This window comes from Scophthalmus maximus, chromosome 16 (assembly GCF_022379125.1).
Source record: "Scophthalmus maximus strain ysfricsl-2021 chromosome 16, ASM2237912v1, whole genome shotgun sequence".
Lineage (NCBI taxonomy): Eukaryota > Metazoa > Chordata > Actinopteri > Pleuronectiformes > Scophthalmidae > Scophthalmus > Scophthalmus maximus.
The window spans coordinates 19,200,001-19,226,115 of record NC_061530.1 but is presented as its reverse complement, the minus strand read 5'-3'; the positions used below and the strand labels follow the sequence as shown (position 1 = coordinate 19,226,115).

The following is a 26,115-nucleotide window of genomic DNA, read 5'->3' as shown; positions in this document are numbered from 1 at the left end:
GTTGTGTTCTTGGCGAGGATTATATATATACTGATTTACAGACACTCCAATTTGAAGTTGTTGAATAAAAGAGTACATTAGTCTTACACACTTGCAAAATATCTGTCTGTACACACTTTCAATATGATTCTTTTTTACAGCGTGATATAGGAACATACATACAGTATAGAATCACTGGGAGTCATTAAAGCCCTCCTGGATTCAATGGTCAAGTATCTTCACACGGCCTTGAAGTTTTTATCGTACACCTGTACAGTCTCCATTAAAAAGAAAAAAGAAAAGAAAAAAAGGATAATTCCAGTTTATGTCCATTTGTATTTATCAGGCACAGTAACATAGTGATCATCACATCGACAGGGACAGAAACACAAGTAGCAGGTGATCAGATTGTTACAGTTAAGCCAGATTGAGAACCAGGAGTCAAGAAGATGATTAATGGGGAAGGAAATGTAAAAACTAAAAAAAAAAAAATCCATATAGTCATGTTTATGTTTTGAGACGTCTTTGAACCTCACCGTTTTTCTTGTGAAATTCTGAGAAGGTTTCAGGGTTTCCTCCAGGAAACCGGTTAGCAGAGGCGGCAACTGCTGCCTGAAGTCTCGTCTTATCCGTCACCGATGCAAACGGAGCCGACTCTTTCAAGAAGTGGCCTCGGTCTGTGTGACGTACTGCCTCCGCTTGTTTCCCCTGAAGTTTAATATGATTTATATTAGAGATTCTCCTCCACTACGACGCACTGTGGGGAAACCCTGCTTTCACTTTCTCTTTGTCTTCAGTCTAAAGTTTAAAGACTAAAGCCTCGACCGGGTGAACTTTGACCCTGGAATATGAGCCATTTGCCGACAGCAGGCGCTCTTTATTCTGGGGGGGGGGGGGGGGGGGGGGGGGGCGTTCAGGGAACGGAGAGCCAAAGAAACCAAAATGGAGGACGCTGTCGTGACTCGAGTATAAACTGCTCCGCATAAGACCGAGGGTTGTCTACAAATAAAATGTGAGGCATTAACTGCCAGCAAGAGGCAAATCCCTTATTCGTCTGACTCAGAAAGTTCGTACAAACCCGTGTCCAAACGTTCTGCAATAAGGTCCAAGTGGTAATACACCGGAATTATCCTTTGTTTTTGTTTTTTAGACCTTCGTAGGGAAGTGAAAGCCTGAAACGAAGCCTGCCGGGACCTCGGTGTTAATTATAACAGTGTTAGGGTTGAAATTAACTGACGCAAAGACTTCAGAATCCTGTGGTCCTGCATCATCCTGCTGCCGCAGCCACTTCGTGCTCTAATCGCCACATTTCATCTCTTCTGCAGCAAACCGGCTTTTGTGTGTGTGTGTGTGTGTGTGTGTGTGTGTGTGTGTGTGTGTGTGTGTGTGTGTGTGTGTGTGTGTGTGTGTGTGTGTGTGTGTGTGTGTGTGTGTGTGTGTGTGTGTGTGTGTGTGTGTGTGTGTGTGTGTGTGTGTGTGTGTGTGTGTGTGTGTGTGTGTGTGTGTGTGTGTGGGACATCCCCTACGTTAGAAACTGCACATGTAACCGAGAGCCTCAGATTAGCTGACATCAGTGTAACTTTGTGTTTTTTCCTTTTTTTTTTTGTCAAAATAGAAGTTCAAGTTCCACGAGCAAGATCTCGAGTCAAGATTCCCACTCGTGATAGAAAAAGAAAAAAGAAGAGAAAAGAAACAGAATCAAACCCACGTATCAAAAGAAGAGCGTCGACCTCCCAGATAGAAATACAGAACACTTAAAAAGCCTCACACGTCTTGATCTCATGGTTGTGTTCTTTCCTTCTTCTTTTTCTTTTTTGTCGGGCGGTCTGGGCGGTCGTGACATCAAGCTGTTGCTCCAGATCTTAGAGGAAGACCGAGGAGAGAATCCCAGTTGACACTTTGTAAAGTCTTTGTACAGAGAAGCGTCCCATGCAGCGGGACTTCCACCTTCCAACCCTCCACATGCTGTCCATCACCGACAGGAGGCGTGTGATGCATCGACATTTGCAAAAATAAATCCTCATATTTTTTTGCCTTCCAGATAGACATTATAAAGAGTAAATTATACATGGAATATCTATCTATATGTATGTGTGTGTGTGGGGGGGGGGGACTGAAAACAAATATATTTAATATTTAGGCTATGCTAACTTAAAGTCCTACGATACTTAGATTTTTTTGGACCAGGCTGCAAGCATAAAGGTATATTCTGACTAAAATTGCCCTCCACTCGTATAGAGGAGACGCAGCAACAACAACAGCGTCGGTGCCCCGGCCTGCAGGGCATCATCAAACCTCAGCGAGGCCTTCAGGCCGATCGCACCCGACTCTCACATTCGTATTCTCCAGCTTGTCAGTCGAATGAAATGTGAGACTGGAATGTTTTTTTTCCTGTTTCATACGTTCTCAACTGAACCACGGAAACATTGACCTCTTGCGTTTGTAGAAAAAGTGAACCCGGCGACGAGCTCCTGATCGATCATCCGGTGTCATTCTCTCTATACATCCGTCTCAAAACTTCTTTGTTCATATGACTCATCGCTGTCAGATACGTACCGAATATCCATTGGATCGTTTTGATAAGGAAGAAAAAAAACCATACCGTAGTACGTGTGTGTGTGTGTGTGTGTGTGTGTGTGTGTGTGTGTGTGTGTGTGTGTGTGTGTGTGTGTGTGTGTGTGTGTGTGTGTGTGTGTGTGTGTGTGTGTGTGTGTGTGTGTGTGTGTGTGTGTGTGTGTGTGTGTGTGTGTGTGTGTGTGTGTGTGTGACATTTCCAAGCCGGTGAACAGTATTTAAAGCTGAGTGGTGAAAATAGAAAAAAAAAAAAAGAAAGCCTCAGATCTCCCTGATCTTTTCGCTCTTGAACGCTGAAACTCTTTGACATGCAGAGCTCCTGAACTGTGATGAGGAATAAACGAACACGATACCTGAAACTGTCTGAAACCACACGACAGAGACTCGCACAACAAAACGGCAGCAAACCAGAGCCGGTGACGACGCAGGCCGAGCTGTCGTCGGGCAGGCCAGCAGACGGCTCTGCCTGTGGACTCATAAATCCAAGACGGACCCATGTTTCAGTAAAATGGGCCCCTGTGCCATTCGGCATCGCCCCCTACAGACTTCCACACACGGCTGACTTGGCTCCAAATGGATCGCCTGAGATTCTAATGTTGACTTTCCATTTTACCCCAGATCTGCCAATCTCTTACATAATCTACGTAAGAGGAGAGGAGAGCGCAGATGTGTGTGTGTGTGTGTGTGTGTGTGTGTGTGTGTGTGTGTGTGTGTGTGTGTGTGTGTGTGTGTGTGTGTGTGTGTGTGTGTGTGTGTGTGTGTGTGTGTGTGTGTGTGTGTGTGTGTGTGTGTGTGTGTGTGTGTGTGTGTGTGCGCGCTGGTTGCCATGGCAATCAGATCTTGCTGTTCTCCAGGTGGGAGTCGATGTGCTTGATGAGGGCATCGTCAGGGTAACCGACAGGAAATATCAGCTGGCAGAGAGGGCAGCTCCGCATGTCGCTCTCCTCAGTCTCCATCCAGAGCTGCAGAGCAATGCACACACACACACACACACACACACACACACACACACACACACGCATTCACTATTTGACTGCAAGATAAAAACCACAGGTGGTCCTCGACTCATTCCACTGGATTGTATTAGTCACTCTGTGGGCGGCAACAGAATTACATCACCACTTGTTGAGTTGTTCCTTCAGACTTGTTACGCAACATGAAACTGACCCGACTCGTAGTAAATCCAGGAGGAAACTCTCGTTCCCAATCCTGATGCACCGTTTTTCAATCCGGTTAAATTTAGAAAGATGCTTATTGGCTTCGTTATTTATTTTCTTGAAACAGATCAAGTGTGGAACTAGTCAGGTGTTTTCTTGATTTTTTTCTTTGCTACTTTTTTTAATTTCTACATTTTGTAAACTGAACATTTATATGTAATTCCCTTGCTTTTACATCTCACTCATATCTCATCATCTGTTGTTTAGGATATGCAACAAAAAACTAATTATAATATTAATTAGGTAGAATTACAACGAAAACGAGATATCTTGTTAACACAAAGGCAGTCAATTAATAAAAAGGAAAGCCCTACTTCACCTATTTACTATAAATATATACTATTCATACTATAGGGCTGAAATAACAATATAATAAGGCAGCATTAAAATGGATATTGTAGGGGAGAAGTGATGCAGTGATTTCCACAGTTTGTGAGCACAGTGATACCAAACCTGGCAACCTCAAGCTCCAACAGCACGACTGCAAATGTATATGTTCATGTTTCATGCTCATGTATATTTTAAATAATGGGATATGTTTGTTTTTACACTTTGGACAGAAGCCTAAATAGTTAATTCCCTTTTATGCTAAGCTAGGTTAAACATGTCTTGTCATGAGATCAATATCAAACGTCCCATCTCACCCTCAGAAATGATGCAAATATGTGTATTTATTAAAAAGCTGAACAATTAAAGGACTCTGAGGAGTCAGATTGAAGACAGATGATGAGAGATGATCATGACATGCAGTGTGAGAAAAAGGTCAACTCAGTGGAAAGAGTCCTGGAGTTCTAGTGACACTTGACACTAAAATGTGTTGCTGCACTAAAACTCTTTCAGTGTGTGAGTGAACTTATAACTCACGTTGATCGAAGGCCAGGACTGGGCGTGCTCTGCCGACATGTAGCCCGACTGCGGGTGGCAGCTGAGGGTGTTCGGCCTCTGAGGGATGGGGAAGGCGGAGCAGGACGCCGGGCCTCTCATGACGCCGCTGGGCGCTGCCGCAGAAAGCACTCCCAGAGTCCGTGGCGGGCTGATGGGATGTGGGCAGGTCCACTCCTCCTCATCTTCAGAGGACTGCGTGGGCTGGGGGGCCGGTGTGGAAGGAGGAGGGGGCTCAAAGTGAAGGTGGGCCACCTCAGAAAGTGGGAATGGCATCTCTCTGGAGTGGCGCATGGAGCCCTCCCCGAGGCCCCCGTCTCCTCCTGCACCACCTTGATGGTGAGACGGGGAGCCCCTGTGCTGCAGTCCTCCGTGAGGAGAGCCCACGTGTTGGGCCTGTTGCTTAGCGTAGCCGTCAACGTAAGGCCGGGGCTTAGGCAGGGTGGCGACGGGGTCCAGCGAGAAGCGGGGCGGGCAGTGGTAGGCCGAGGGGTCGGCAACCTCGGAGTAACTCCGCCGGCCCTGGAAGCTGGCCCTCAGGTGCTGGCTGGGCGGCCGGCAGGAGTAAGAGGCCGGCCCGCTGTTGACGTCCAGCAGGGGCGAGCGGCGGTGCATGTCCGGCGAGAGGCGCTGCAGCACCGGCGAGCGCCTCTGCTGGATCGGGGAGTGGTGCGGCGGAGGCGGGACTGGAGAGTGGCGCTGGGAGATGGGCGAGTGGCGCTGGGTTACTGGGGAGTGGCGCTGGTGGTGGATGGGAGAGTGGCGTTGAACTGCGGCAACACACAGAGGATAAACACACGGGTGGAGTCAGTGTGGAAACAAAAGATTGGAAACATGTTACTGCACCAAAAGACCATTTGTCTACTTGTCTGGGGACTAAACACTTTAGTTCCAGTTGTCGGGGGAATTTCCCTCCCCTCCTCTCGGAGAGACTGAAAGGATGAGTGTTTGGTTCACCTATCCAAGGTCGTCTTATCTTTGCCATGCCGGGACAGTTGATGGTTAGCCAAGGCGTCATAGTCGCAGAATTTAGATTACATCTTGCGAGACGAACTGCGGTAAACATGGGACATACTCAGACATGGACAGAGTGTTACTATGGAGATAGCCATCCTGTTTGTGAGATGAAGACATTACTCTGAGAGAACTAAATACACCCACAGGAACCAGGGGTTAGGCAGATTATCTCCGGACGCCATCCATGCACTGACCACCTGTTGATCTGTGTAACGCCCCAGAAATCTCCTCATTACTGAGCTCCTTGTAAGTCTCCCCGAGTCAGCATCAACTCCCGTCACACCAGTTGAGAAGATTCATAATATCTGTCCTGTTTGAACACAACGACGGCCCCGTGCGTGAAGTCAGTTTAAAGAAGAGATAGTTTGCGCGTGACATCTGAATTTCTTTCATAAATCCTGCCGACATTTACAGTGCGAGCAGAGGGAAATGTCACTGCTTTATTATGTTCGGCTCAAATATACACGACATTCTCATAATAGATCACCGCTGCTGCATCTCCCTCTCGTTACATCTGGAGATCTCCTGTTGCACGGCGCAGACGACGAAGACGACGAAGAAGAAGAAGCTTTTAAAACAACACCCCTTCCACGGACATTCAACAAACACCAAACGTTCCTCTATATAAAAAAAGATCCAGATCTGCACAAGTAGAGTTGTAGTGTTTCCTGTAATTTACGAGATGCGTCGATGAGTCAGTCGCCACTTCCCATATCGAAGACGAAACGTTGTTTATGGCCGGTGGGTTGAGGTGTGAAGAGGGGCGGGGGTGTTTGTGCTCTGAAGGGCTCACTGCGCCTCCACATGAGGAGGAAACACTTCAATGGGACCAGTCACTACACGTGTACTCTTATGGTACGAGGCCCGGGTCGTCCCTGATTCCTTTAGTGTTCATATCACTTACATGTAACTCATTAAATTGCCATTTAAGTGCCATTTTCGACATTGGTGTGACGCAACACGGAGCCGTGTAGAAATCGGCAGTAAGTTGTAGAGGCAGTTGTTTGCGTGCGGTACTCTTCTGGTTTGTGGTGGGTAGTAAGATGCTCAGTTGTGAGACCTAAGCTACTACGTGAGCAGGAAGAGAAAAGGTGTCGCTACTGTACAGTTTGGCAGAGTGAAGTCGTCCTCTCCAACGCGCCTGAGTCAGCTGCCTTCTACTTTCAGCCTCGAGTGAGAAAATGGTACAAACAAATCTCGACCATAACTAGTTTCTTTGTGCTTTTCAAAATGGCGGACACCTGAGGTAATGTCATTTGATTTAAATTGCATTTGCTTTGTATTAAGTATAAGCATCTTTCAAGAAAAAAGTTTCCCTTTCCAACAAGAATTTCAGGATGTAGTTGAGGACATTTACTCAAACACAGTATTCAAATTGAATGTACTTTTACTTTGCTTGAGTATTCAAAGTTCATGCTACTTTGTGGTACATTTAACTCCACTATATTTAATTGATAAACATGGATAAATCTTGATTTGAAAAGTGACTACAGTATAACTACAACATTACTTCTGCCAGGGAGAGGAGAAGGGAGGTTACTATTTTATTTCTTTTGCCAATTTCCCAGGAAATAATTGATAGATCTTGATGAGAAAAAAAAAATCAAACGGCTTGATTGAAGTCAAGGACCGCAGTGCCATGGCGGAGTGATGCGCTCTTGGTGACAAGTTACTTATTATGTTGTTAGTAACTTTATTACAAATTATATATATATATATATATATATATATATATATATATATATATATATATATATATATATATATATATATATATCTATATCATAGATCAAATTATCCAACAGTATACGGAGAGGTTACAATTTAATTTCACTTGGACATGGATGCATCAAGGAGCCTTTTTCCTGCATCAAATATTTTTATATTAATCGCAAACTTTTAAGTAAGTAACAACATGGATGCAGCACTTTTCCCTGTAATTTAGTCTTTTCTTCCCTCCACCGCTGAGCGACTGGGAGGGAACTGACCCAGTGATCCACAGAATTTACTGTACATGCAGATATCACACGGTTACTGCTCAGTAGACGCTAACCTGGACTCGCCTGCTCCTGCGAGGCTTTCCTCAGGATCTCCATCTGCTTGGAGCTCAGCGCTTGGAGGCGCCCCAGCTCCTCCGTCAGCTCCGTGTAGGCCAGAGCCAGATTCACCCTGCAGCAGGAGGAGGAGGAGGCATGTAATTATCACACAGTCATCATCATCGTCGTCGCAGAACGTGCATATTAATATATATTACAGCTGATTAAACACTGTAATCTCCATTTGGATCTGTACAATTGTTGTACACACACGTCGACACTGATCTCCATCTCCACTCAGTCACAGATCAGCCTGGCTAACAGAGAGGCTTAAAGGCTCGTGTTTTTTAGCGTCGCAAGTCACGGCGCATAATTGGAAGTGCATAAAAAAAGATGTGTCATGACTCTCTCAGGGGCCGTATCCGACGGAGGAACTCTATTTCAGGAGCCGTAAAAAAACGAAGGATGGTGGGCCTGCGTCGCGTAACCGTGGCAACGAGCGGATTTGGTCTCAACCCGTGAGCTTGAAACTGATCTTGGATCCCACGAGTTGAAGTGAGTCGAGCGTTGTACAAGAAGAAGATGTGAGGAGTCCTCTCTCGGCAACACTGAGTGTTTGTTCAGAGAGAGAGAAGCGACTGCTGCTGCCCTCAAATCTGATAACACACGGTTTATCTCAAATGTCTAACCACTTTTTTAGAAACTCCTCAGTCTTGACCTGAAATTGACTCATGCCGGTACTGACAGTGGTATATTAGGATGTTATTTACAAGACGAGGGAGGTGAAACCTCCGAATCTCATTCGAAAATCTAGGCCAGTTTGAGTGATTTTCTTGTTTCAACATCAGCATTTATGAAAAGAAAATGATGTCATCGATCTAACCTTCAAGGAGAATGTCTAAAGGCAAATCAATTATGAGTGAAAATGAACAGACGCTTGACGACAGACGGAAATATTCAGACGGCAACAGAACGCTGTTGTACCACACTGTTGTCAGACCCTGATCTGATGAAGCGTCTCCCCGTCGTGGGGAGACTGTGGTAGATCTTTAACAGTAAAAGAAGAAATAAGAAATAACACTTCTCTGCAGCATAAGTAGGAGTAGATGTACACACAAAAAAAACCACGGGTGTCAAATTAAAAATATGTTCCCCCACGCACTCATTTAATATAAGTCTTCCATGTGCGAAAACCAAACTTGCTATTACAACATCATATTTTCACCTCAGAATATTTATTAAAACAATATCAGGGCCCCCGTTCCAGGGAAGCTCACAATTTCATAAAAACAAACAGTTTCTAATATAAGTCATAACTTCCACTGCTTCGATGTCTTTTGTGACTGGCCCACCTACTTTTCCACCAACCTGCTGCTGTGACTCAGACAGAGTGGGGGTATCAAACCCCTTCAACCAAATGTGCAAGTAAAAAAGTAATTTATCCGCTCCCGTCCGTTCCTCGCCGCTCTCCGATGCTCTGCACTGCCTCATGCATGTTTCATTACAGTTTTACGTTCGTGCTCCTCTTCCTTTTCACACTTGTACCGTATCACTTTTCAATTTTTCGCAGGCGCGTTGCGACGATCGGTGTCAGAGACCCGAGTCAAAGACACCTCTCACTCGAAAAGAAACAAATGTGTGAACACCTGCACGAGTACACACGCACACACACACACACACACACACACACACACACACACGGAGACACTGTGACATCCTTTCTCAACAATTGCCTGTTTGAGGAGAATCTGTGAATCTTTGTTTGTTTTTGTCTCTGAACATCTAAAAAAATACTTTTGCATATTCGCCTGTTAATTTTTCATCAATTTCACTTTGTTTCCTCTTCTTTCTCCACACATAGTAATGTACATACTGTACAATGTATGTATTTCAGTGAGTGGGAGGGCTGTGATTTTGCCGAAGCAGCACTGATGAAAGGCTCTTGCGCGAGAATTGATCTCAGGGACAAGAGTATACTGTGTGTGTGTGTGTGTGTGTGTGTGTGTGTGTGTGTGTGTGTGTGTGTGTGTGTGTGTGTGTGTGTGTGTGTGTGTGTGTGTGTGTGTGTGTGTGTGTGTGTGTGTGTGTGTGTGTGTGTGTGTGTGTGTGTGTGTGTGTGTGTGTGTGTGTGTGTGGGAGACGAAGTGTGGGCTGAAATCTGACCTCTAACCCCAGCGGGAATGTTGTCGATAACACTCGGAGCAATAATAAATGTTCTTTTCTCAGCTCAGACACACACACACACACACACACACACACACACACACACACACACACACACACACACACAGGCCTCCAGGGAGACACGTGAATACACAGCGGTCAGCGAGATGAATATTCCTGTAAACACGTCTCCGTTCAAGTGTCTGTCGCGTTTTCTCGAAAAACGGTCAGATTCTCACGGAGCTTTTAAAAGAAATTGCAGAAACTGAATGCCGGCCGCTTTCGGCCCTCACGCAGCTGACATGTTGTTAAACAGCTAACCGACCACAGCGGGGCCTTTTCGCACTCCGTCCTCCTCTGTCGTTGTGCACGTGGAGGTGTCAAACTGTCCTCACACCAGGCCGCGGTGCAACAAACATCCAGCAATGAGTTTTGCTCAAATGCTTTTAGAGCTAAAATTAATTTTCACAAAAAAAGGTTTTTCAGAAGATGTTCAGAATGTCAGGGTTCATTCTAGGCAGGATTATAGTTTTTCAAAATTTCAAATCATCATGTTGTGATTTATTGGAAACGGCTCTCACTTTCTGAAAGCTGAAGAGGGATTAGTCAGGGACGCGGGTGTAGTACCTGGTGGCTGCCGAGCTGCTTGTGGTCGGTTGGTGGTGGTGGTGGTGGAGGGGCTTTTTTTTGTTTTTACGTGGCACCAGTTATGAGTGAAAATGCAGTGACGAAAATGCGAATTCTCTTGTACAGAAAAATATACGGACAGGGTCGGTGGTGAAGTCAGACACGAGTGAAGCAAGGATGGGAAGAAAAAAAAGAAGAAATTTATTAAGTATGAAAATGTGGAAAATGTCTTTGCTTTTATGCACAAATCCACAGAATAAAGACGCTTCGAAATCATCAAATAACAAAACTGCTGCCGCTGCTGTTTAATATGCTCACCAAGCACCGACAATATCTCCTGTATCAATCTGTGCAGTTTACTCTAAATGAGCCCAATTACAAGAAAACGCACCAGGAAACTAGAGTGCGGGCACTGCTGGGTTTTTCTGTGGGCGACGAGTGATATCGTTGAGTAAAACCAAAAGGTGGCCGAGGTCTGGAAAAAAGCAGTGGGCCCCCGCACCACAGACGCTCGCGAAACACTCCACCGTACACGCTCAGTCCGCTCCCCATCGAAACAACTTGCGGGGTTTCACTGTGTGAGTCACCTGCCCCGAACTCGCTGTGGTTTCTCTTTCCTCTTTTTTTTTTTTTTACCTGTGGCCCCTATTAAAAAAATATATTTTTAACAAAAAAACCATCCTGTTTGAGACAATTTTGCCAATTTTGGTTTTCGGGAAATAAGCTTCTTTTTTTTTCCTCTCAGAGGAAGTGAAGCGCAATGTTTTTTAAATTCTTGGCAGAAAGACACAGAGGCGGCTTGAATGCTCGCTCCTTTCTCTCATTTTGTTGATTTCAGTTGTGTGTGTGTGTGTGTGTGGGGGGGGGGGGGGGGGGGGGGGGGGGGTGAAAGGAAATGATGCACGGGGAGATGAGCCTGGACTTGATGCCTGATGGAGACTTCAAACAAATGCAGACACGAGGAGGAAACGGGACAGGAAGGCATCACGTCCTCCTCCGTGCTCACACTGCCCCCTGCTGCTCAGACTCATCTCCTGCCAAACCTCTTGGCACTGGAGTTAAAGTCCCCTCCACTCAGAAGAGTGTTTTGTTTCTCTTCCTATCCTCTAAAACGTCTGACAATGACTATAGCGACCTGTATCTGGTGTTTTCACATTCCTCTCCTGGAGGAGGAGATTTCTGTGTTCCACTTCTCCGCAACTCGAAATTCAAACGAATCCTGTTCGAGCTAGATTTGGTACGTCACAAATACAGAAAACCGATCAATCGCTCGTCCAATATGTAGGCATATATAAAATGTAGGCAAAGAAACCCGGAAACTTCCAGTGGCACGCGGAGGCAGCGCATCCCGAGAGGACGGCAGGTGTGTCAGAAGACAGTTAGCGTTAGCATCAGCAGTTAGCATCCACGAGAGGACGGCAGGTGTTTCAGCAGACCGTTAGCATCAGCATTAACAGTTAGCATCCAGGAGAGGACGGCAGGCAGTTAGTGTTAGCATTAGCAGTTAGCATCCAGGAGAGGATGGGAGGTGTGTCAGCAGGCAGTTAGCATTAGCATTAGCATCCAAGAGAGGACGGCAGGTGTGTCGGCAGACGGTTAGCTTTAGCATTAGCAGTTAGCATCCACGAGAGGACGGCAGGTGTGTCATCAGACAGTTAGCATTAGCAGTTAGCATACAGTAGAGGATGGCAGGTGTGTCACCAGACAGTTAGCATTAGCATCCACGAGAGGACGGCAGGTGTGTCGGCAGACGGTTATCGTTAGCATTAGCAGCTAGCATCCACGAGAGGACAGCAGGTGTGTCGGCAGATGGCTAGCGTTAGCATTAGCAGCTTGTGAAAGTTTTATGGCTGAATCTCGCCGATGTCGCCGCTCAGCCATCTTGCTGCCGCAACATTCTTCCACCAGTCAACCTATAGTGCGAGCAGCTGAGGTGGGCGGGGCCTGTGTTATATGCATATCATGAATGTTTATCTCTCCCTCGCTTTCCTCAGCGAGGGAGAGAGAGTGGATGGTGTCCAGCCCCATTTCAGACAAACAAAATAATAGGAATAGCAGATTATTTTTATATACATTAAAACGTGACTGAAGGGGATCTTTAAATGTGGTGAAACAATGGTGTGTCACAGTCGAACATGATGGAACATACAATAACTGCAGCCATGGCGCTGGTTTTTCTTAACGCTGCGCTCGAGAGCTTGGCTACTTTCTAATGAGGCCCCCGGAGGTCAGTGCTGAGCTCCTCCTGATAGATAATTGAGCAGCGACTTCTGGTAGATCATCTTTCTTTGCTCTCCATCGTTGCCTTAGACGGATTCTCCTTTAACCAACATCTCTCCTGCTTCCCTTCCCCTTCCCTCCCTCCCTTCTTTCTGATTGGCCGTGGTCACTTACTGCTCGTCTCCCACCTTCTTTATCCACTCCACATCGCACTGCTTGCACGGCGAAGTCATTTCCTGTCGAAGTAGAGCGTGAAATTAGATTAGCGTGCAGGTATAGGAAATATTGGGGCAAAGTCCTGACGGCGGGAGGCCGTAAAGATGAAGTGTTTGAAGGTAAAGCGCCGTCAGAAAAAAGGACGAGCGTGAGATGGTGCATCTTGGGATTGGTAGCTGTTATTATTCGAGTGCTGTCAGTATGTGTGTGTTTTATGTACTTTGATGGCTTCATGTATGTACTTAACTGTAATGTGTAAATGTAGAGGCCAGTAAGGAAGCTCCAGTTTTTTAGCACGACTGTATTTGTAAATCTGCCATTTTGTTCTTTTGTTATCTGACTCATGAGATTTTTGTGTGAAGAATTTAAGGAGCAGTTTTATGCAGTTTCAGATCAGTTTGACAGTCCTGGTGTTGGAAGGTTATTTCTTTTTCCCATCATGCAGCTCATCGCCTACAGCTGGCAACGTCAGGATTTTTATTTCCCACGAGAGACCCCCCCCCCCCAGTTCAGACATAGTGTCACATATGTGTGTGTGTCGACAGTAAGAAGGCATTTATCCGCAGAGAAAAAATGTTGGATGATTAAGCATGTGATGGTCAAAAAAACAAACATTGAATTATCTTTTTTTTTTTTTACTTTATCTGGATGTTTTTCTTTCTATTTTTTGGCTTTGAATGTAATATGTACATTTACTTAATCGTCCCATGTCAATTCGCTGTGTGAAAATCAATTGAGGATCAATTCAGGGACTGCGTCATAAGAAAGTATTCGGGCTTCAGTTGCTATTAGTCGCTTCCCCTTTGTCCTCTTTGACGTCACTGAAATTGTCCCGACGCAGAAAAAGACGGAGATCAAACCGACACTGACCCGCTCCCTCTGGCCTTTCTGCAGCTGTCTCATCTCCTCCTTCAGCCTCTCGCACTCGGCCTTCAGCTCGTCCTCCCGCTGACAAGCCCCCTGGGCCTCGTGCCGCGCCCCCTCCAGCTCGGCCTCCAGCCGCTGCAGCTTCAGGTCGGACAGGGCGTCCAGGCTGCGCGAGCTCTGCAGGGTCAGGGCTGGACAGTCCAGCACTGAGGGAGGGAAGAGCGGAAAAAACATGTATGCATGAAACCGACAGGATTGCAGCAACGCGTTCTCTCATTGCTTCTTCCTGTGACTAATGCAGCAGCAGCTTTCCACCGTCCTTGGCTGTTGTACAATAGACGAGTACGAAAAGAGCCAAAGAGCTGACTTCTTCCAAGGGCAGCGTCTTTCAGTTTGTACCACGGTGATGTGATCTGCGTGGGCACGCTAGTGTTCAGCTCCGCTCGCACACACACACACACACACACACACACACACTCAGTCCTTGAGCCAGAAGACAATGTAACATCCCAGCTCCCCCTGCCTCCTCCCCAACACACTCGTACTGTACGTGCTGTCAGACACATGCTGTGCACCGCAAAAATGTCTTCCCCGTCATCAGTAACTATTGCTGCCGCCTCACGCACGAATTATGGAACAAAAAAAAACAACGTAACTCTTTTTTAAAACAAATGCAAGTTTGTGTGATGCGTTTGCAAAAAAAAAAGATGGCGTCTCTTCGCGGAGGTACAGCGTCGGTGCAGGCTTCGGTGGCGGCGGCACATTTCCTCCATCAGCCGCCCACAGTCGTCGAAAGAGAAGCAAAAGTTGAGCATCTACTGACTCCAGAACCGCGAAGGTCTGAGAAGAAAAATCTCATGGACTGCACATCATTATCTTGAATCCTGTGCCTGAAAATGAGGCAACCTGCTGAGAGAGACGGTGAGGGTTTATAATCCAACACATCCCCAGTGATGAAGTACGGTGGGATGTTGTGGAGCGAGCCGCCTTGTTTGAAGCCACTTCGTCCGTCTCTCACGGCGGAATGAATTTGCATTGTGATAAGTCGAATTATCTCGCTGGTTTTTTTTCCGAGCAGTAACGGTGGAGATGCCTCGCTGCAGATGGAGGCGACATCCTTAAGACCTCCCAGGAGCATCACACTCCACTTCAAAATGTTTTTGGAAGCCAGAGCGGCTGAATTCCAGAGATCACGGGGGTCTCTTCTTCTGCGACTGCGAGTGCTGCGGCAGTTGGAACAAAATGTCAGACGGGCCCAGGGATCAACATGATCCTCAGTTACCAGATTGTTGGTTTTGATTCGAATGATTCCGTGAGTAATAGGGGCGCGATGATGAGAGTGATTAACGAGCGATATCTGGCTTTTTCTCTTTTGAATCAATCTTGTAGTTGATATTCAAACCTCTTCACTTGCTGTACGTATCTTACTTCATCACACAAACCAAAAATACTGAGCCAACAAACTCGCAAATCAGTTTTGGTGTTTTTTACATTTGCATCATATGGATTAATATAAAGACCCGGGAAGTGTGCGACAAGAATGAGTGAAATGGAATAGAAGATTAAAAACTGGCTCAAATAGAAAAAAGGACAAAAAGGGTCGAGTCTTTACTGTGCAGTGCACAGTATGACCAAAATAATCCTAAAATGGAATAATTGATTTAGACATTGATTTTTATTCGAGAGCCGCAGCAGAACTCAGCTTTTTCCGTGAGTTTGGTGCAAACTGAGAAGTGTGAACGTTTCCTAATGTAGCAGCAGATCAATAATGTATTTTGGCACAGAGCCGTTTTTTTCTACTCCATGTTTCAAAAAAATCCAACGAAAACCAACGCTGGTGTTTGGAGATCAAACCCTTGATGCACACAAAGCAACTTTTTTCAAATCTAGCTCTGAATCCATAACTACAACAAAAGCTCTTTAGCGACTCTTTGTTTACTTCTTTTCAGTTTGACCTTTAAAAATACCTGGATGTGTTATTGGTTCGTCCAGTCATTTTATTTATTTGCTCGTCTGGGCCCGTGGTGACCTGGTGATATGATACAGTACATCTGTGTGTGTGTGTGACTTACAGTGGGCGTCCGGGCCGGCGTGCAGCTGCAGGTACTGTATGTCCTTGCTGTGCAGCTGGATGTTGAGTTTCTGCAGCGAGTTCTCTCGCTGCCTCAGCGCCGACTCCAGGTTCAGGATTCGCTCCACGTGCTTCTCCACCAGGCTCGACTGCAGACACACGTTATATAAAGAGGTTGTATATATATATATATATATATATATATGTGTTGTATTTAAACGGCCGGCACCATACAGTGTGTTACAAGCTGAGATGGAAGACTTGGCTAACTGGGAATCCCATTTTGCCAAAATGTCCAATCCCAGAGGAGTTCTGCAAACCTCCGCCAGCAGTCCCTTTAAATTCAATCAAGCCTTCTAGATAAGCCGACAAAACGATGCAGATCATGAAATCATAATCTCCTTTGTGGAATAATGACATGTTGATAAAAAGACAAAGCAGCCAAACGGCAATTATTCTAAACAAGAGATGTGAAACCACATTTACATCTGCTAGATCCGGATTTTTATTTGGATCCGCACCAACCTGCAGCTACTCATGGGGATCAGTTCCCTAAATATGCTCTTATTTATCAAGATCCATGAGGTGTTCCCTGTGAAATCGATAGAAATGTTTAAAAAAAAACCGAAAACATCTTGCAATGTTAAACAAAGTGATTAAAAAAATCCTGAATCTGTCTTTTTGCCCGAATCTGCGCCAAAATGTTCTGGGTTCGTACTTGACCCGTGTGCCATCCTTCCAACTCTGGTGAAATACTGTGTCTGTTCAGTAGTAGGTAATGACTGCAATTCTTTGTACTCTCTGTATGTCATTTTTTGTCCTGTTGTCAGTGCAGCGGGAGGCTGTGCAACATGATTTTTAATCTGTTTTGTATGTTTTTTTTTTTTTTGTCTTTCCCTATTAAGAATTCATAAGCATTAAAAATGTAAGAGGAGGGGGGGAAAAAATCTCAGAATCTGACACAGCAATGTAGTGTGTGTGTTTGTGTGTGTGTGTGCGCAATGTATGTAGACGGGGGAGGTTAGAGAGCGATGAGGAGATGGAGCCTGTTATTAACGATGGCAGCAGCCACAGCTTCCTGTGACTCCGCCTCCGGCTCAGTGATTGGCAGGTGGCGAACCTCGTATACTGCATAGAAGTGCCGAGGCTGCTCGGTGTAACTTCAGTCTCACGCGAGCTGGTTTCTTATCACAGAGGGGATCTGGGGGGGTCCGGACGCCTCCGCCTGGACTGGAGCCACTTTGATGTGAAGCTAAAAGATCATTTCAGTAACATAAAGGGGGAAAAAAACTAACTATAACTTTTTTTTAAAGTTCTCTCATGGGTCAAAAAGACAATAAAGTGAGTTTGTTTTGTGTCAGAGATGACTCCAGAGTGGCTCTTCTCTCTGAAGGAAGAGGATTTACTGTGAAATGAGCAGTCGGGTCCTAAAGTCTCTGGCTTCTTACTATCAGGCGTTGGAAAAATGGTGAAATTAACGTCGGAGGGACGAGGACATGCAAATATAATCCCCCCCCCCCCCCCCCAAAAAAGTAGACGACTGAATTCCTCTTATTTAGCATTCCTGTTACACGGTGGTGGCTGAAATGAGCGAGGAGCTTCCCGGGGAGAACAACATGGTCTCTCAGTGTAACATTATGAACATTATGATTTCCTCTTACAGTAATTGGAGCCACAGGTCCGGACTGAAACCACCAGCTCCAGTGCAAATGGTCAGCAACATACTGTACACTGTACTTTCGGCTTTATAGTGTTTCTGCTAATTTATACTCTGAATATTTAATAGGTTCATTGCCTATTCATGATTTTTTAAAACCATGTTGAGTTCAACATTTCATATTCATCCCTTATGGTCAGCGTGTGAAAGTGTAAGAATGAACTGAGCGATGCCTCTGACCATCTTGTCCAGGTCCCTCTGGAGGTTGCTCTTCTCCATGTGAATCTTCTCGTAGGCCTGGATCACGTCCTCCAGCTGCTCCTCGCGCTCCTTCCTCTTCTGGAGCTGAAGAGAACAGACAAGCAGAGACTGAAGGGCCTACTTTTTCCTCAGTCATTTTCTTTTTTACTTTCTGAAAATGATAGAAGGGGGGGAGGGGAAGACAACTCTCTCAACTGGTGAGAGTCATCAAATGTGTCTCTAAGGAAACGGTTGTGTAACCAAGCAAATTTAGGACGGAGGAGAAAAATCCTGCCTCCTCAGCATTTACAGCAACACGTTCCCTCATCTCGACAGAAAGATGAATCATGATTCCAACAATGATGTTCATCTTCTCAAAAAAGAAGATCTATTCTCTAGAACCCGAACCGATATATCGGTTTGCCTGTAATATCTAATATCTATATCTGCATCAGCCCCCTAAAAATCCGGGGCGGGGCTTATGACCTATACTGCAGCCAACCACCAGGGGGCGATCAATATGTTTTTGGCTTCACTTTTGGGGGAGCAGTCGTGTGTGTGTGTGTGTGTGTGTGTGTGTGTGTGTGTGTGTGTGTGTGTGTGTGTGTGTGTGTGTGTGTGTGTGTGTGTGTGTGTGTGTGTGTGTGTGTGTGTGTGTGTGTGTGTGTGTGTGTGTGTGTGTGTGTGTGTGTGTGTGTGTGTGTGTGTGTGTGTGTGTGTGTGTGTGTGTGTGTGTGAACTCTCTCCGTCGGAGCCGTTGCGACCTCGTGCGTCCCGCGCTTATCGTCTCTGCTGCTCCCCGCAAGCCATTTCCTTCCTCCCGCCTCTCGCTCTCTATTGCTTTCTTTACCTCTTGTTGCCTTCCTGTGTGCGATTGTTCACGCAGTCGTACGGTGGAACAGTGGAGTTACAAACCAGTGAGGGAACCTCGGCGGGTCCGAGCACATTGTGGCCGCTGCAATTTCCCTCATCGCACTCGATGAATAATACCAATTCATTTCAGAATGTGCGATGGATGCATTAAAAAAAGACATGTCATATTCATTTATCTTTCCTCATGTAAGGTATAACACTCAGCAAAATCTTGGACAGGTTTTAGTCCCAATTAAACCACGTCTCCGAGCTCCAGTGTGAGATTCCCACGTCAACATCGCCTCCTCGGACGTTTTTCTTAGAAAAACACTCACAATCACATCTCAAGTCATTTTGCTTGGACGGCAGCTTCCGTGCTTAATTAGCTCCTCGGTGTCTGTCGGCGTATGTTCTCCGTGCGGCAGCGTTGGCCTCAATTCACTCTTAATTCTCATTAATTCTCACGCAGGGAGAGAAGAACCCTTTTAGCGTGATAAGGTTTTCCCTCTCTATACATAGTGAAATGTATTTTTCTCTTTTGTTTTCTCCTCGTCCCATCATCGTGCCGTCCCTCATATCTCCCCCTCCCGCTCGTCCGTCGCCCCCTGGCGTCCCCGTCCGTGCTCTCACCTCGTGGGTCAGGACGTTGACTCTCTGCTGCAGGTTTCCATTCTCCGAGTGCAGCAGCGCCGTCTCCTTGCTCTCGAACGAGCAGTACGAGTTGGTGTCCTCCCCGAACTCGTTGATCATGGGGAACTGCAGACGACATTAGACGACAGACATTGGAACCATTGAATTGGACACGTGGTAATCAGGATGATACAGCGAGTGAATTCCATTTTCTTCTCATTTATAATTTTGGGGTTTGTTTTTTGCGAATATTCCCTCTGCGTTTTCCTTTTTTTGATGATTTCACACTGGGATCATTAAAGATTCATCGCGCCTCAACCGCAACTTCTGTTTGGCCCAGATATCACTCACAGAATCAGGGTGTCTTAACTCATGTGTCATGTTTTTTTCTCCTGAGCTAGATTTTTATTTTTCTCTACTCGTGAATTTTTACACAGCAAGTTGTTTTTTTTTTAATCACACAACGTTCTGATATCGTCCCACGCAGTGAAAATCTGGGGAAGGACTGTGAGTTATGGTCCTGTTTCTTTTCTTCATTTCCATCGGTTCCTTTGTTTGTCCTCAGTCTCCAGATTATGTGACAATAACTTGTTTTTTTCAAAATGACGCAGACTGGCCCAAAAGAGTTGGTGCTGAGATGCTCATTTTAATGTTTCCATGCCAACCGCGGCATCTCAGACAGGAAATCTTATTCAAGTGATGCATCTCTATAACATTTAGAAAAATAAAAGATGAACCGACTTTATTTTGTTTCTCCAGAAAAATATCTCAAATTCTTTAGTTTTGATTTTCACAAACATTTTTGGAAATTACTGATTGCAGCCTCCTTACTTTTCTTTCTTTCAAATTGCTGGATAATGTTTATTTTGTTTTAAATGCTAGTTTTTATAAAACATTTTTTTAAAAATATTTTTGTAAAACAGTTGGGCGTTGTAGTTTATTCTGTAAATGCTACTTAAACAGCATTGGTGACTTATTTTCACTTGATACTAATGAAGATGATGGATTCATACACGTTTGGTGGTGAGTGTGTGGAGTCAAAATATTATACTTGACGTTTGTGTTGATGCTTATGAAGGAACATGGGGCCCATTGACCTCTTTTTATACTATCTCCTTCTATACAACCGTCACCCTTAAGAACTCTTCCTTCACGGGGGAAACGTACTCACTGTTTCAGCACGTTCACTGCACTTTTACCTGTTTGTCTGTAGTCACACTGCTAAACTGTCCGTTTGTTAGCACGAACCCCGCGACGGCCGAGTTATGTAACCGCCTGCAGCTCAAACCTAAATGACCACATTTACATTTAGAGTGCCGGGAACACGAGAAGCCGAAAGGCTTTTTCATTTCCCGTGTGCAGTCATTGCTGCTGATGCAACGTCTGTTTCGAGGGGCGGCAAACAACCCTTTTCCATTTAGCAGAACAACTCCCGGTGCTCAGTTTAACAGTAAATGTTGCCCCCCCCCCCCGTCCGAGACCTCTCACACTGTGGAACACCAGGGACAACCTCACTTCAACCCATGTTCGAGGCGGCGGGAAGCAGGGAGCACTTCCATCTGCATCAGTACAGCAGCTGCTAGGTCAAAAATACATCATTCCTCTTTTACACACATGGGCATGTGGACATTTGGACGAGTCAATATTGTGGCGTTCCAAATTGTCCACATTGATCGTCCCAACTCACACGCTGTATCTACAAAGAGCCCAGGTGTGACAACATCTGCACCTGATCTCCCGCCAAAAAATCCACACCTGTCTCTCCGGGAAATGGGCCCCGAACAAACCGCCACTTGCGGGTAAAGTCAACAGCGGCGGCGTGCCGAGCCGAGCCGAGTCGAGTCGGGCCCGCGGCTAAAGGGGACGCGGGACTTGTGCACCGACGCGTATGTCAGGAGAGGAGGGACGGGAGTCAAACTGCGTTTGCATCAGGGTGAAGGGTTTCGTCTCTTTCGATCTATTCTACCAAAACCTCTCAAATCAAAAATGTATTCAAAAGCATCATCATGACGTGTCAGATCTCTGTGTGGAAAATCGAAGCTCCCGTCACTTCAACACCAACATCACAGACGATTCAGTTTCCCTTCTCCCGCAACGCGGCGACGGCTCGCGTCTCTTCTGGAATCGTCGTCCCCGGATTTTTAAAGCGCTGCAGCCTCTCTGATGACTCTCGTCGTCTGAAGCATTTTTACTCTCCACTCGCAAAAGCAAGAGAAACCAGTGACGAGCTACAGATACTTCTCTCTGAACTGCGAAAAAGCCCGTTCAACGCAAAGCCTGCAGTAGAAGTGGGAACATTGACGCTTCACAGCCGCGTAACGCCTCGAATGAGTAGAACGCCGCGGACTAATGGCGATGACAAAGAACATCCAGGAGTCGATCTCTTTTCATTTAATCCTCCTCTGTTCTTAATTCCAGCGATTTCTCTCTCCCTTGCTCCTTCTCTCACTATCTCCTTCTGCTCCCTCGCTCCTGTTCCGCGTCCTCACGGTCATTTAAAATCCCTTTATGCTCGTTCGCCCCTTCGTCCCCCTCCTACTGTACATGGGTCTGCTGGTCCATCTACTGCCGGGAGGTGGACTTCTGCGTCGCCTGCTCCCTCAGTCAACTGGAAACTCTTTGGATTTCTACCACCGAGCTGAATCTGCCGAAACGTTTAACGGGGTCACTGACGTTTAAACCAGGAAGCGTTTCATGTTAAATGAGCTGAGATGTTTCTTAAGGAGCTGTGTTGTGTTAATTCACTTGCAGCAGCTCCCAGGTCAAGGCCTCATCTTGGTTTGTTAGAAATGGGGCTGGATGTTATTTATTTCTTTAAGACGTTTGAATTATAACTTCAGTAGCCTTCCTGCTGGAGTCGAGTTATTATTATTAACTCCTCTCGACGATTGTGTGTTTGCAATATTGGGCCCGTGCGATGCGTCACCTTGATCTCGTAGATCTTGAGCTTCCTCTTGATGCTGGTGTTCTCCCGCTCCAGGCAGACCAGCCGCGTCTTGATGTCCTGATAGGCCGTGATGAGGGCAAAGTGGGAGGCCGAGTAGACGTCTTCGGGCGGCAGCGGCGAGGAGCGCCACGCCACGCTGCCGCAGCCATCGTCCTTCAGGCCCCCGTCGCCGCCGCCGCCGCCCAGCAGCTCCAGCTCCCCTCCGCCGAACAGAGACTGCATCGCTCACAGCCTCAACCTGAGGACAGACACAGACTCATTCATTATTAAATCACCAGACAGCTTCCGCTCAATGAAACGTACCGACCCCAAAAATAACGGCCGGCTCATACGGCTCTTCTTCTTCTTTCCTCGGCAATCCTTGAAAAGTCAGACATCAAGCAGGCTCGCTACTTGCAGCAGCACAAAAAAGCACAAAGCAGTTTTCCCGAGAGCAGTCGGCACACACCGTGTGAAATATTCAAAAGCCAAGTGGCTCCAGAAGAAGACACAGTGATTCAACCCCGAGATTTCGAGATGACCCAGCACTTTACTACCGTATGTCTGAGATGGAGATGCAATTATCCAGTTAGTCTCACGGAGGACTGTTGTGTGCACACGCCAGTGTCCTGGATCTCATCGTGTGTGCGATGCGACATTTACAATCGACACAGGAACCTGATATTTCTTCATGAGTCTCATGAGATGGGATGAAAAAGCTGGTGTGGACGCAAACAGATGCAAAGACAGGCGAAGACACGAGGTGGAAATGTTTCGGCTTAAGCAGATAGCTGACCTTTGACCTCTCAAGTCTTGACAATCTGAATTCATTACAGACGAGAAAGAGAGGGAACGCTCTGTAGGAAGATACCAGGACTGGAAACACACACAGTTGATGGTTACGTTACAAGCGAGCTTCAGCCGACGTCCGTACAGTTCGTACATTGTCGCACATAAACTTTTACACGTTTGTGCCCGAGGTCAAATTTTTCCATAAATCCGGCCATGCACATATTATTCTATTTTTGTATACAGTATATACATATTATTGATGTTTGCCCCCCTTCTATTTCAAAACTGGGACAAAGGGCCAGGACTCGAAGGTTCACACGTGCAAACCAGGATTCTACTGTATGTTTTCCACGTGGACATTCATTTCCTGTAATACTCAAACTCCCGTTTGTGTCTTAATTTGAGAGTTCCTCCCTGGGTGTATGAGTAACCAGGTACCAGCAGCCGATTCATTAGTCCGACTGCGATTCTCACGCGAGCCTGCTTCGCGTTCCCCGTTTCATTTCCCGATACGATACGTAAAAATAAAGAATAACACGTGAGCAGCGACGGCCTACGCTCCGTGACTGGCATGATGAATGAGCCGGGCAGTTCGCTGACCAGTAACTTGCCTTGGCCCCCCCTCCCCCTCCCCTCCCCCCTCCCCTGCCCCTGAAAGACTCGAGGCGGCGCTGTCACAAGTGATAAATGGCGCCCGCGATGTCGCGGCCCTGTATTTATGCAGCCACCGAGGGGACATTTGCACAAAAGTCACGCTGGAACGTGGCCGCGCACGGTTTGATTCACGGGCGCCGGGCGAGAGAGAGGGAGAGAGAGTTACACAACAGTCGGTTGATTTGATGTGCACCGGGAATGGATTCCTTCCCCGACTCCCGGCATCGCCTTGTGAGTCAGCGATTGCCCACTGAGCTATTTTCATCTGCTGCTCCCTTCCTCCACGGTTCCATTCTCCTTGTGTTTGGAGAGAGAGGGGGAGAGGATAAAGACTACAGCCTCAGCCAATCGACGGCTCTTTTTTTCTCTCCTCTCGCTGGTTCTTTACAGGATGATCCAAAAGAACTACTCCCACGAGCACGAGCAAAACCCACCGCGGAGGAAGAGTCGCACAGAGGCACAAAATGCACGTGTGTGGTCAACGAGGCCTGTTTGATCAGGCAGACGACTCGGTCACCTGCCAGCTGCTTTACTGTAAATTAATAAATCCCTTATTAGAGCTCCGTTAATCCAGCTGCTCACTAGACGGACGAGTCATCGACTCGCAGGTGAACTCGTGTTTAGCATGATGATCGCACGAATGCTCCGATGCGCACGAGTACGCCTGCGACTTCGCAGCTGCTGAATTTAACGTGTGCAACACATTCACATGAACGACCTCATCGTGTGTGTGTGTGTTTTCTAGCTTGTGCCACTAAGTTGCTGAAGAAAAAGAAAACCTGTTAACCGCGTCGGGATGTTGGCGCCTGAACGCTCGCCGGCTCTTGTTAGCCCCATGCACGACTGTGGAATTTACCTTTTTTTTCATGCGTATGTTTACATATTTATCTCATTATGCTCTTTACGCTCATTGGTTTTGAACTCTTGCTTCTCTTCAGGAGTTTAATATAATCTACTGTTCTTTGCTACTTTGGTTCTAATCTTGTCCCCTTCTTGTTTTCCCGTGTGCTGCTTTTCTTTGTAACTCTCAGATTTGCTTCCAGACACTTAAGTATCACACTGGATCAATTATATTATTTATCCATCGTATCTCTGTAATGGCCATGTTTTTTTCCCATATTTGAAACAGCTACAGTACGTAGGTCACTTTGGACGGGAACCGTTTTTTAATATTTGTGTAGTCTGACTTTTGAGATGAGGGCATAGGCGCTCGGGTGGGATGTTGAAAAAGCCTTCGGCGTGCGCGTGCGCGTGTGCGTGTGTGCGTGCACCTCTAAAGCAGTGCACTTAATTATGCTCCACTCATCACATTTGGTCCTACATCGACCTCCAGTCCACACAGGGAGCTGAAGAAGCTCCACAGTTGCCACAGTGGGTTTATGTTTCTATTCTGATGCCGACTGGATAAGAAGAAGATTAATATTGAGCTGTGAGCACGAACAGTAACTCGTGTGTCTGCGGTGACCTCGGTTACATAAAACAATCCTATGGAAACAGCTAACAACATACATGATCCGCCTACGTCCAGGCTCGAGGACATAACTATCCACCGAGCGAAAACCTGATAGAATCGCACAAGTGGATATTATTTTTCCATAGTCTATGGAGTGGATATACATATGCTCTATCCCCAAGAATATATATTTATATATACTGTATCTCTGCTATCGACCAGCTCACATGAGGACGGTGCAGTGGCCACTGATCGATGTGGCCTCAGACGGGTTAAGGACAGGGACACACGGACATCCATTTTGTCTGTGCTCCTCCTATTGGCAGCTCAGAAATTAGGCATTTATCACACACACACACACACACATACACACACACACACACACACACACACACACACACACACACACACACACACACACACACGGCTCTTACTAAGCTTCCCCTCCGTTGCTCTCTGCCCCTCCGCCCCTCCAGCTCCATCCCTCCCTCCCTCCCTTCCCTCCCTCCTCCCTCCTCACACACCATCCGCTCCATCTCCTGGACCTCGGAGGCTCCCCGGGCCCCACCGGGGATGCAGAGGTGTCGGCGGACGTCCCTCGCTCCCGACCAGCCCCCAACTTCATTATGGCGATTACCACAGGAAGTCATACATTACCTGGGGGCCCCACATGGCATCCGCTCCTCCGCTGAGATTTACCTCTCCCGTTCTCTTCCTCTTGTCTCCTCTCACTTGCTCCCCGTCCCACCATCTCTCCAGGGGATTAAAGCATGTAGGTCTCATGTTTGAATTCGCTCCCTGACGACGACGACAACAACCGATGGACTCTGATTCAAGTGCATGAGTCCAAATCCACTTCTGCCAGTTCTATCATCAGAAACAGAAAGGGTCAGAGACGCCAAGGGCGCAGGGCTGGAAAGGTTTGGCCTCTTAATGAATCACGGTGCATGTGTTGTGGTCGTAACACGTGCTGAACGCAGGAGAGCCCCCTCCACCTCCCTGTAGGAGCCAGGTCGGACGCAGCTTGGCAGATGAACACACT

General features: G+C 46.6%; 1 protein-coding gene across 1 annotated transcript in view; it reads right to left on the bottom strand.

The window, feature by feature from the left end:
- Positions 1-877: 877 nt before the first annotated feature.
- tbkbp1 (TBK1 binding protein 1) overlaps positions 878-26,115 on the bottom strand; it is a 41,473-nt gene continuing 16,235 nt past the window's right edge. The window contains exons 2-10 of the mRNA XM_047327573.1: positions 22,175-22,433; positions 19,249-19,374; positions 17,767-17,871; positions 15,871-16,018; positions 13,802-14,004; positions 12,890-12,951; positions 7,723-7,838; positions 4,635-5,422; positions 878-3,515 (exon numbers count right to left, since the gene is read on the bottom strand). Of these exons, the coding sequence (XP_047183529.1) occupies positions 3,387-3,515; positions 4,635-5,422; positions 7,723-7,838; positions 12,890-12,951; positions 13,802-14,004; positions 15,871-16,018; positions 17,767-17,871; positions 19,249-19,374; positions 22,175-22,417 (1,920 nt within the window). The 5' untranslated portion in view covers positions 22,418-22,433 and the 3' untranslated portion in view covers positions 878-3,386. The remainder of the gene's footprint in view (positions 3,516-4,634; positions 5,423-7,722; positions 7,839-12,889; positions 12,952-13,801; positions 14,005-15,870; positions 16,019-17,766; positions 17,872-19,248; positions 19,375-22,174; positions 22,434-26,115) is intronic.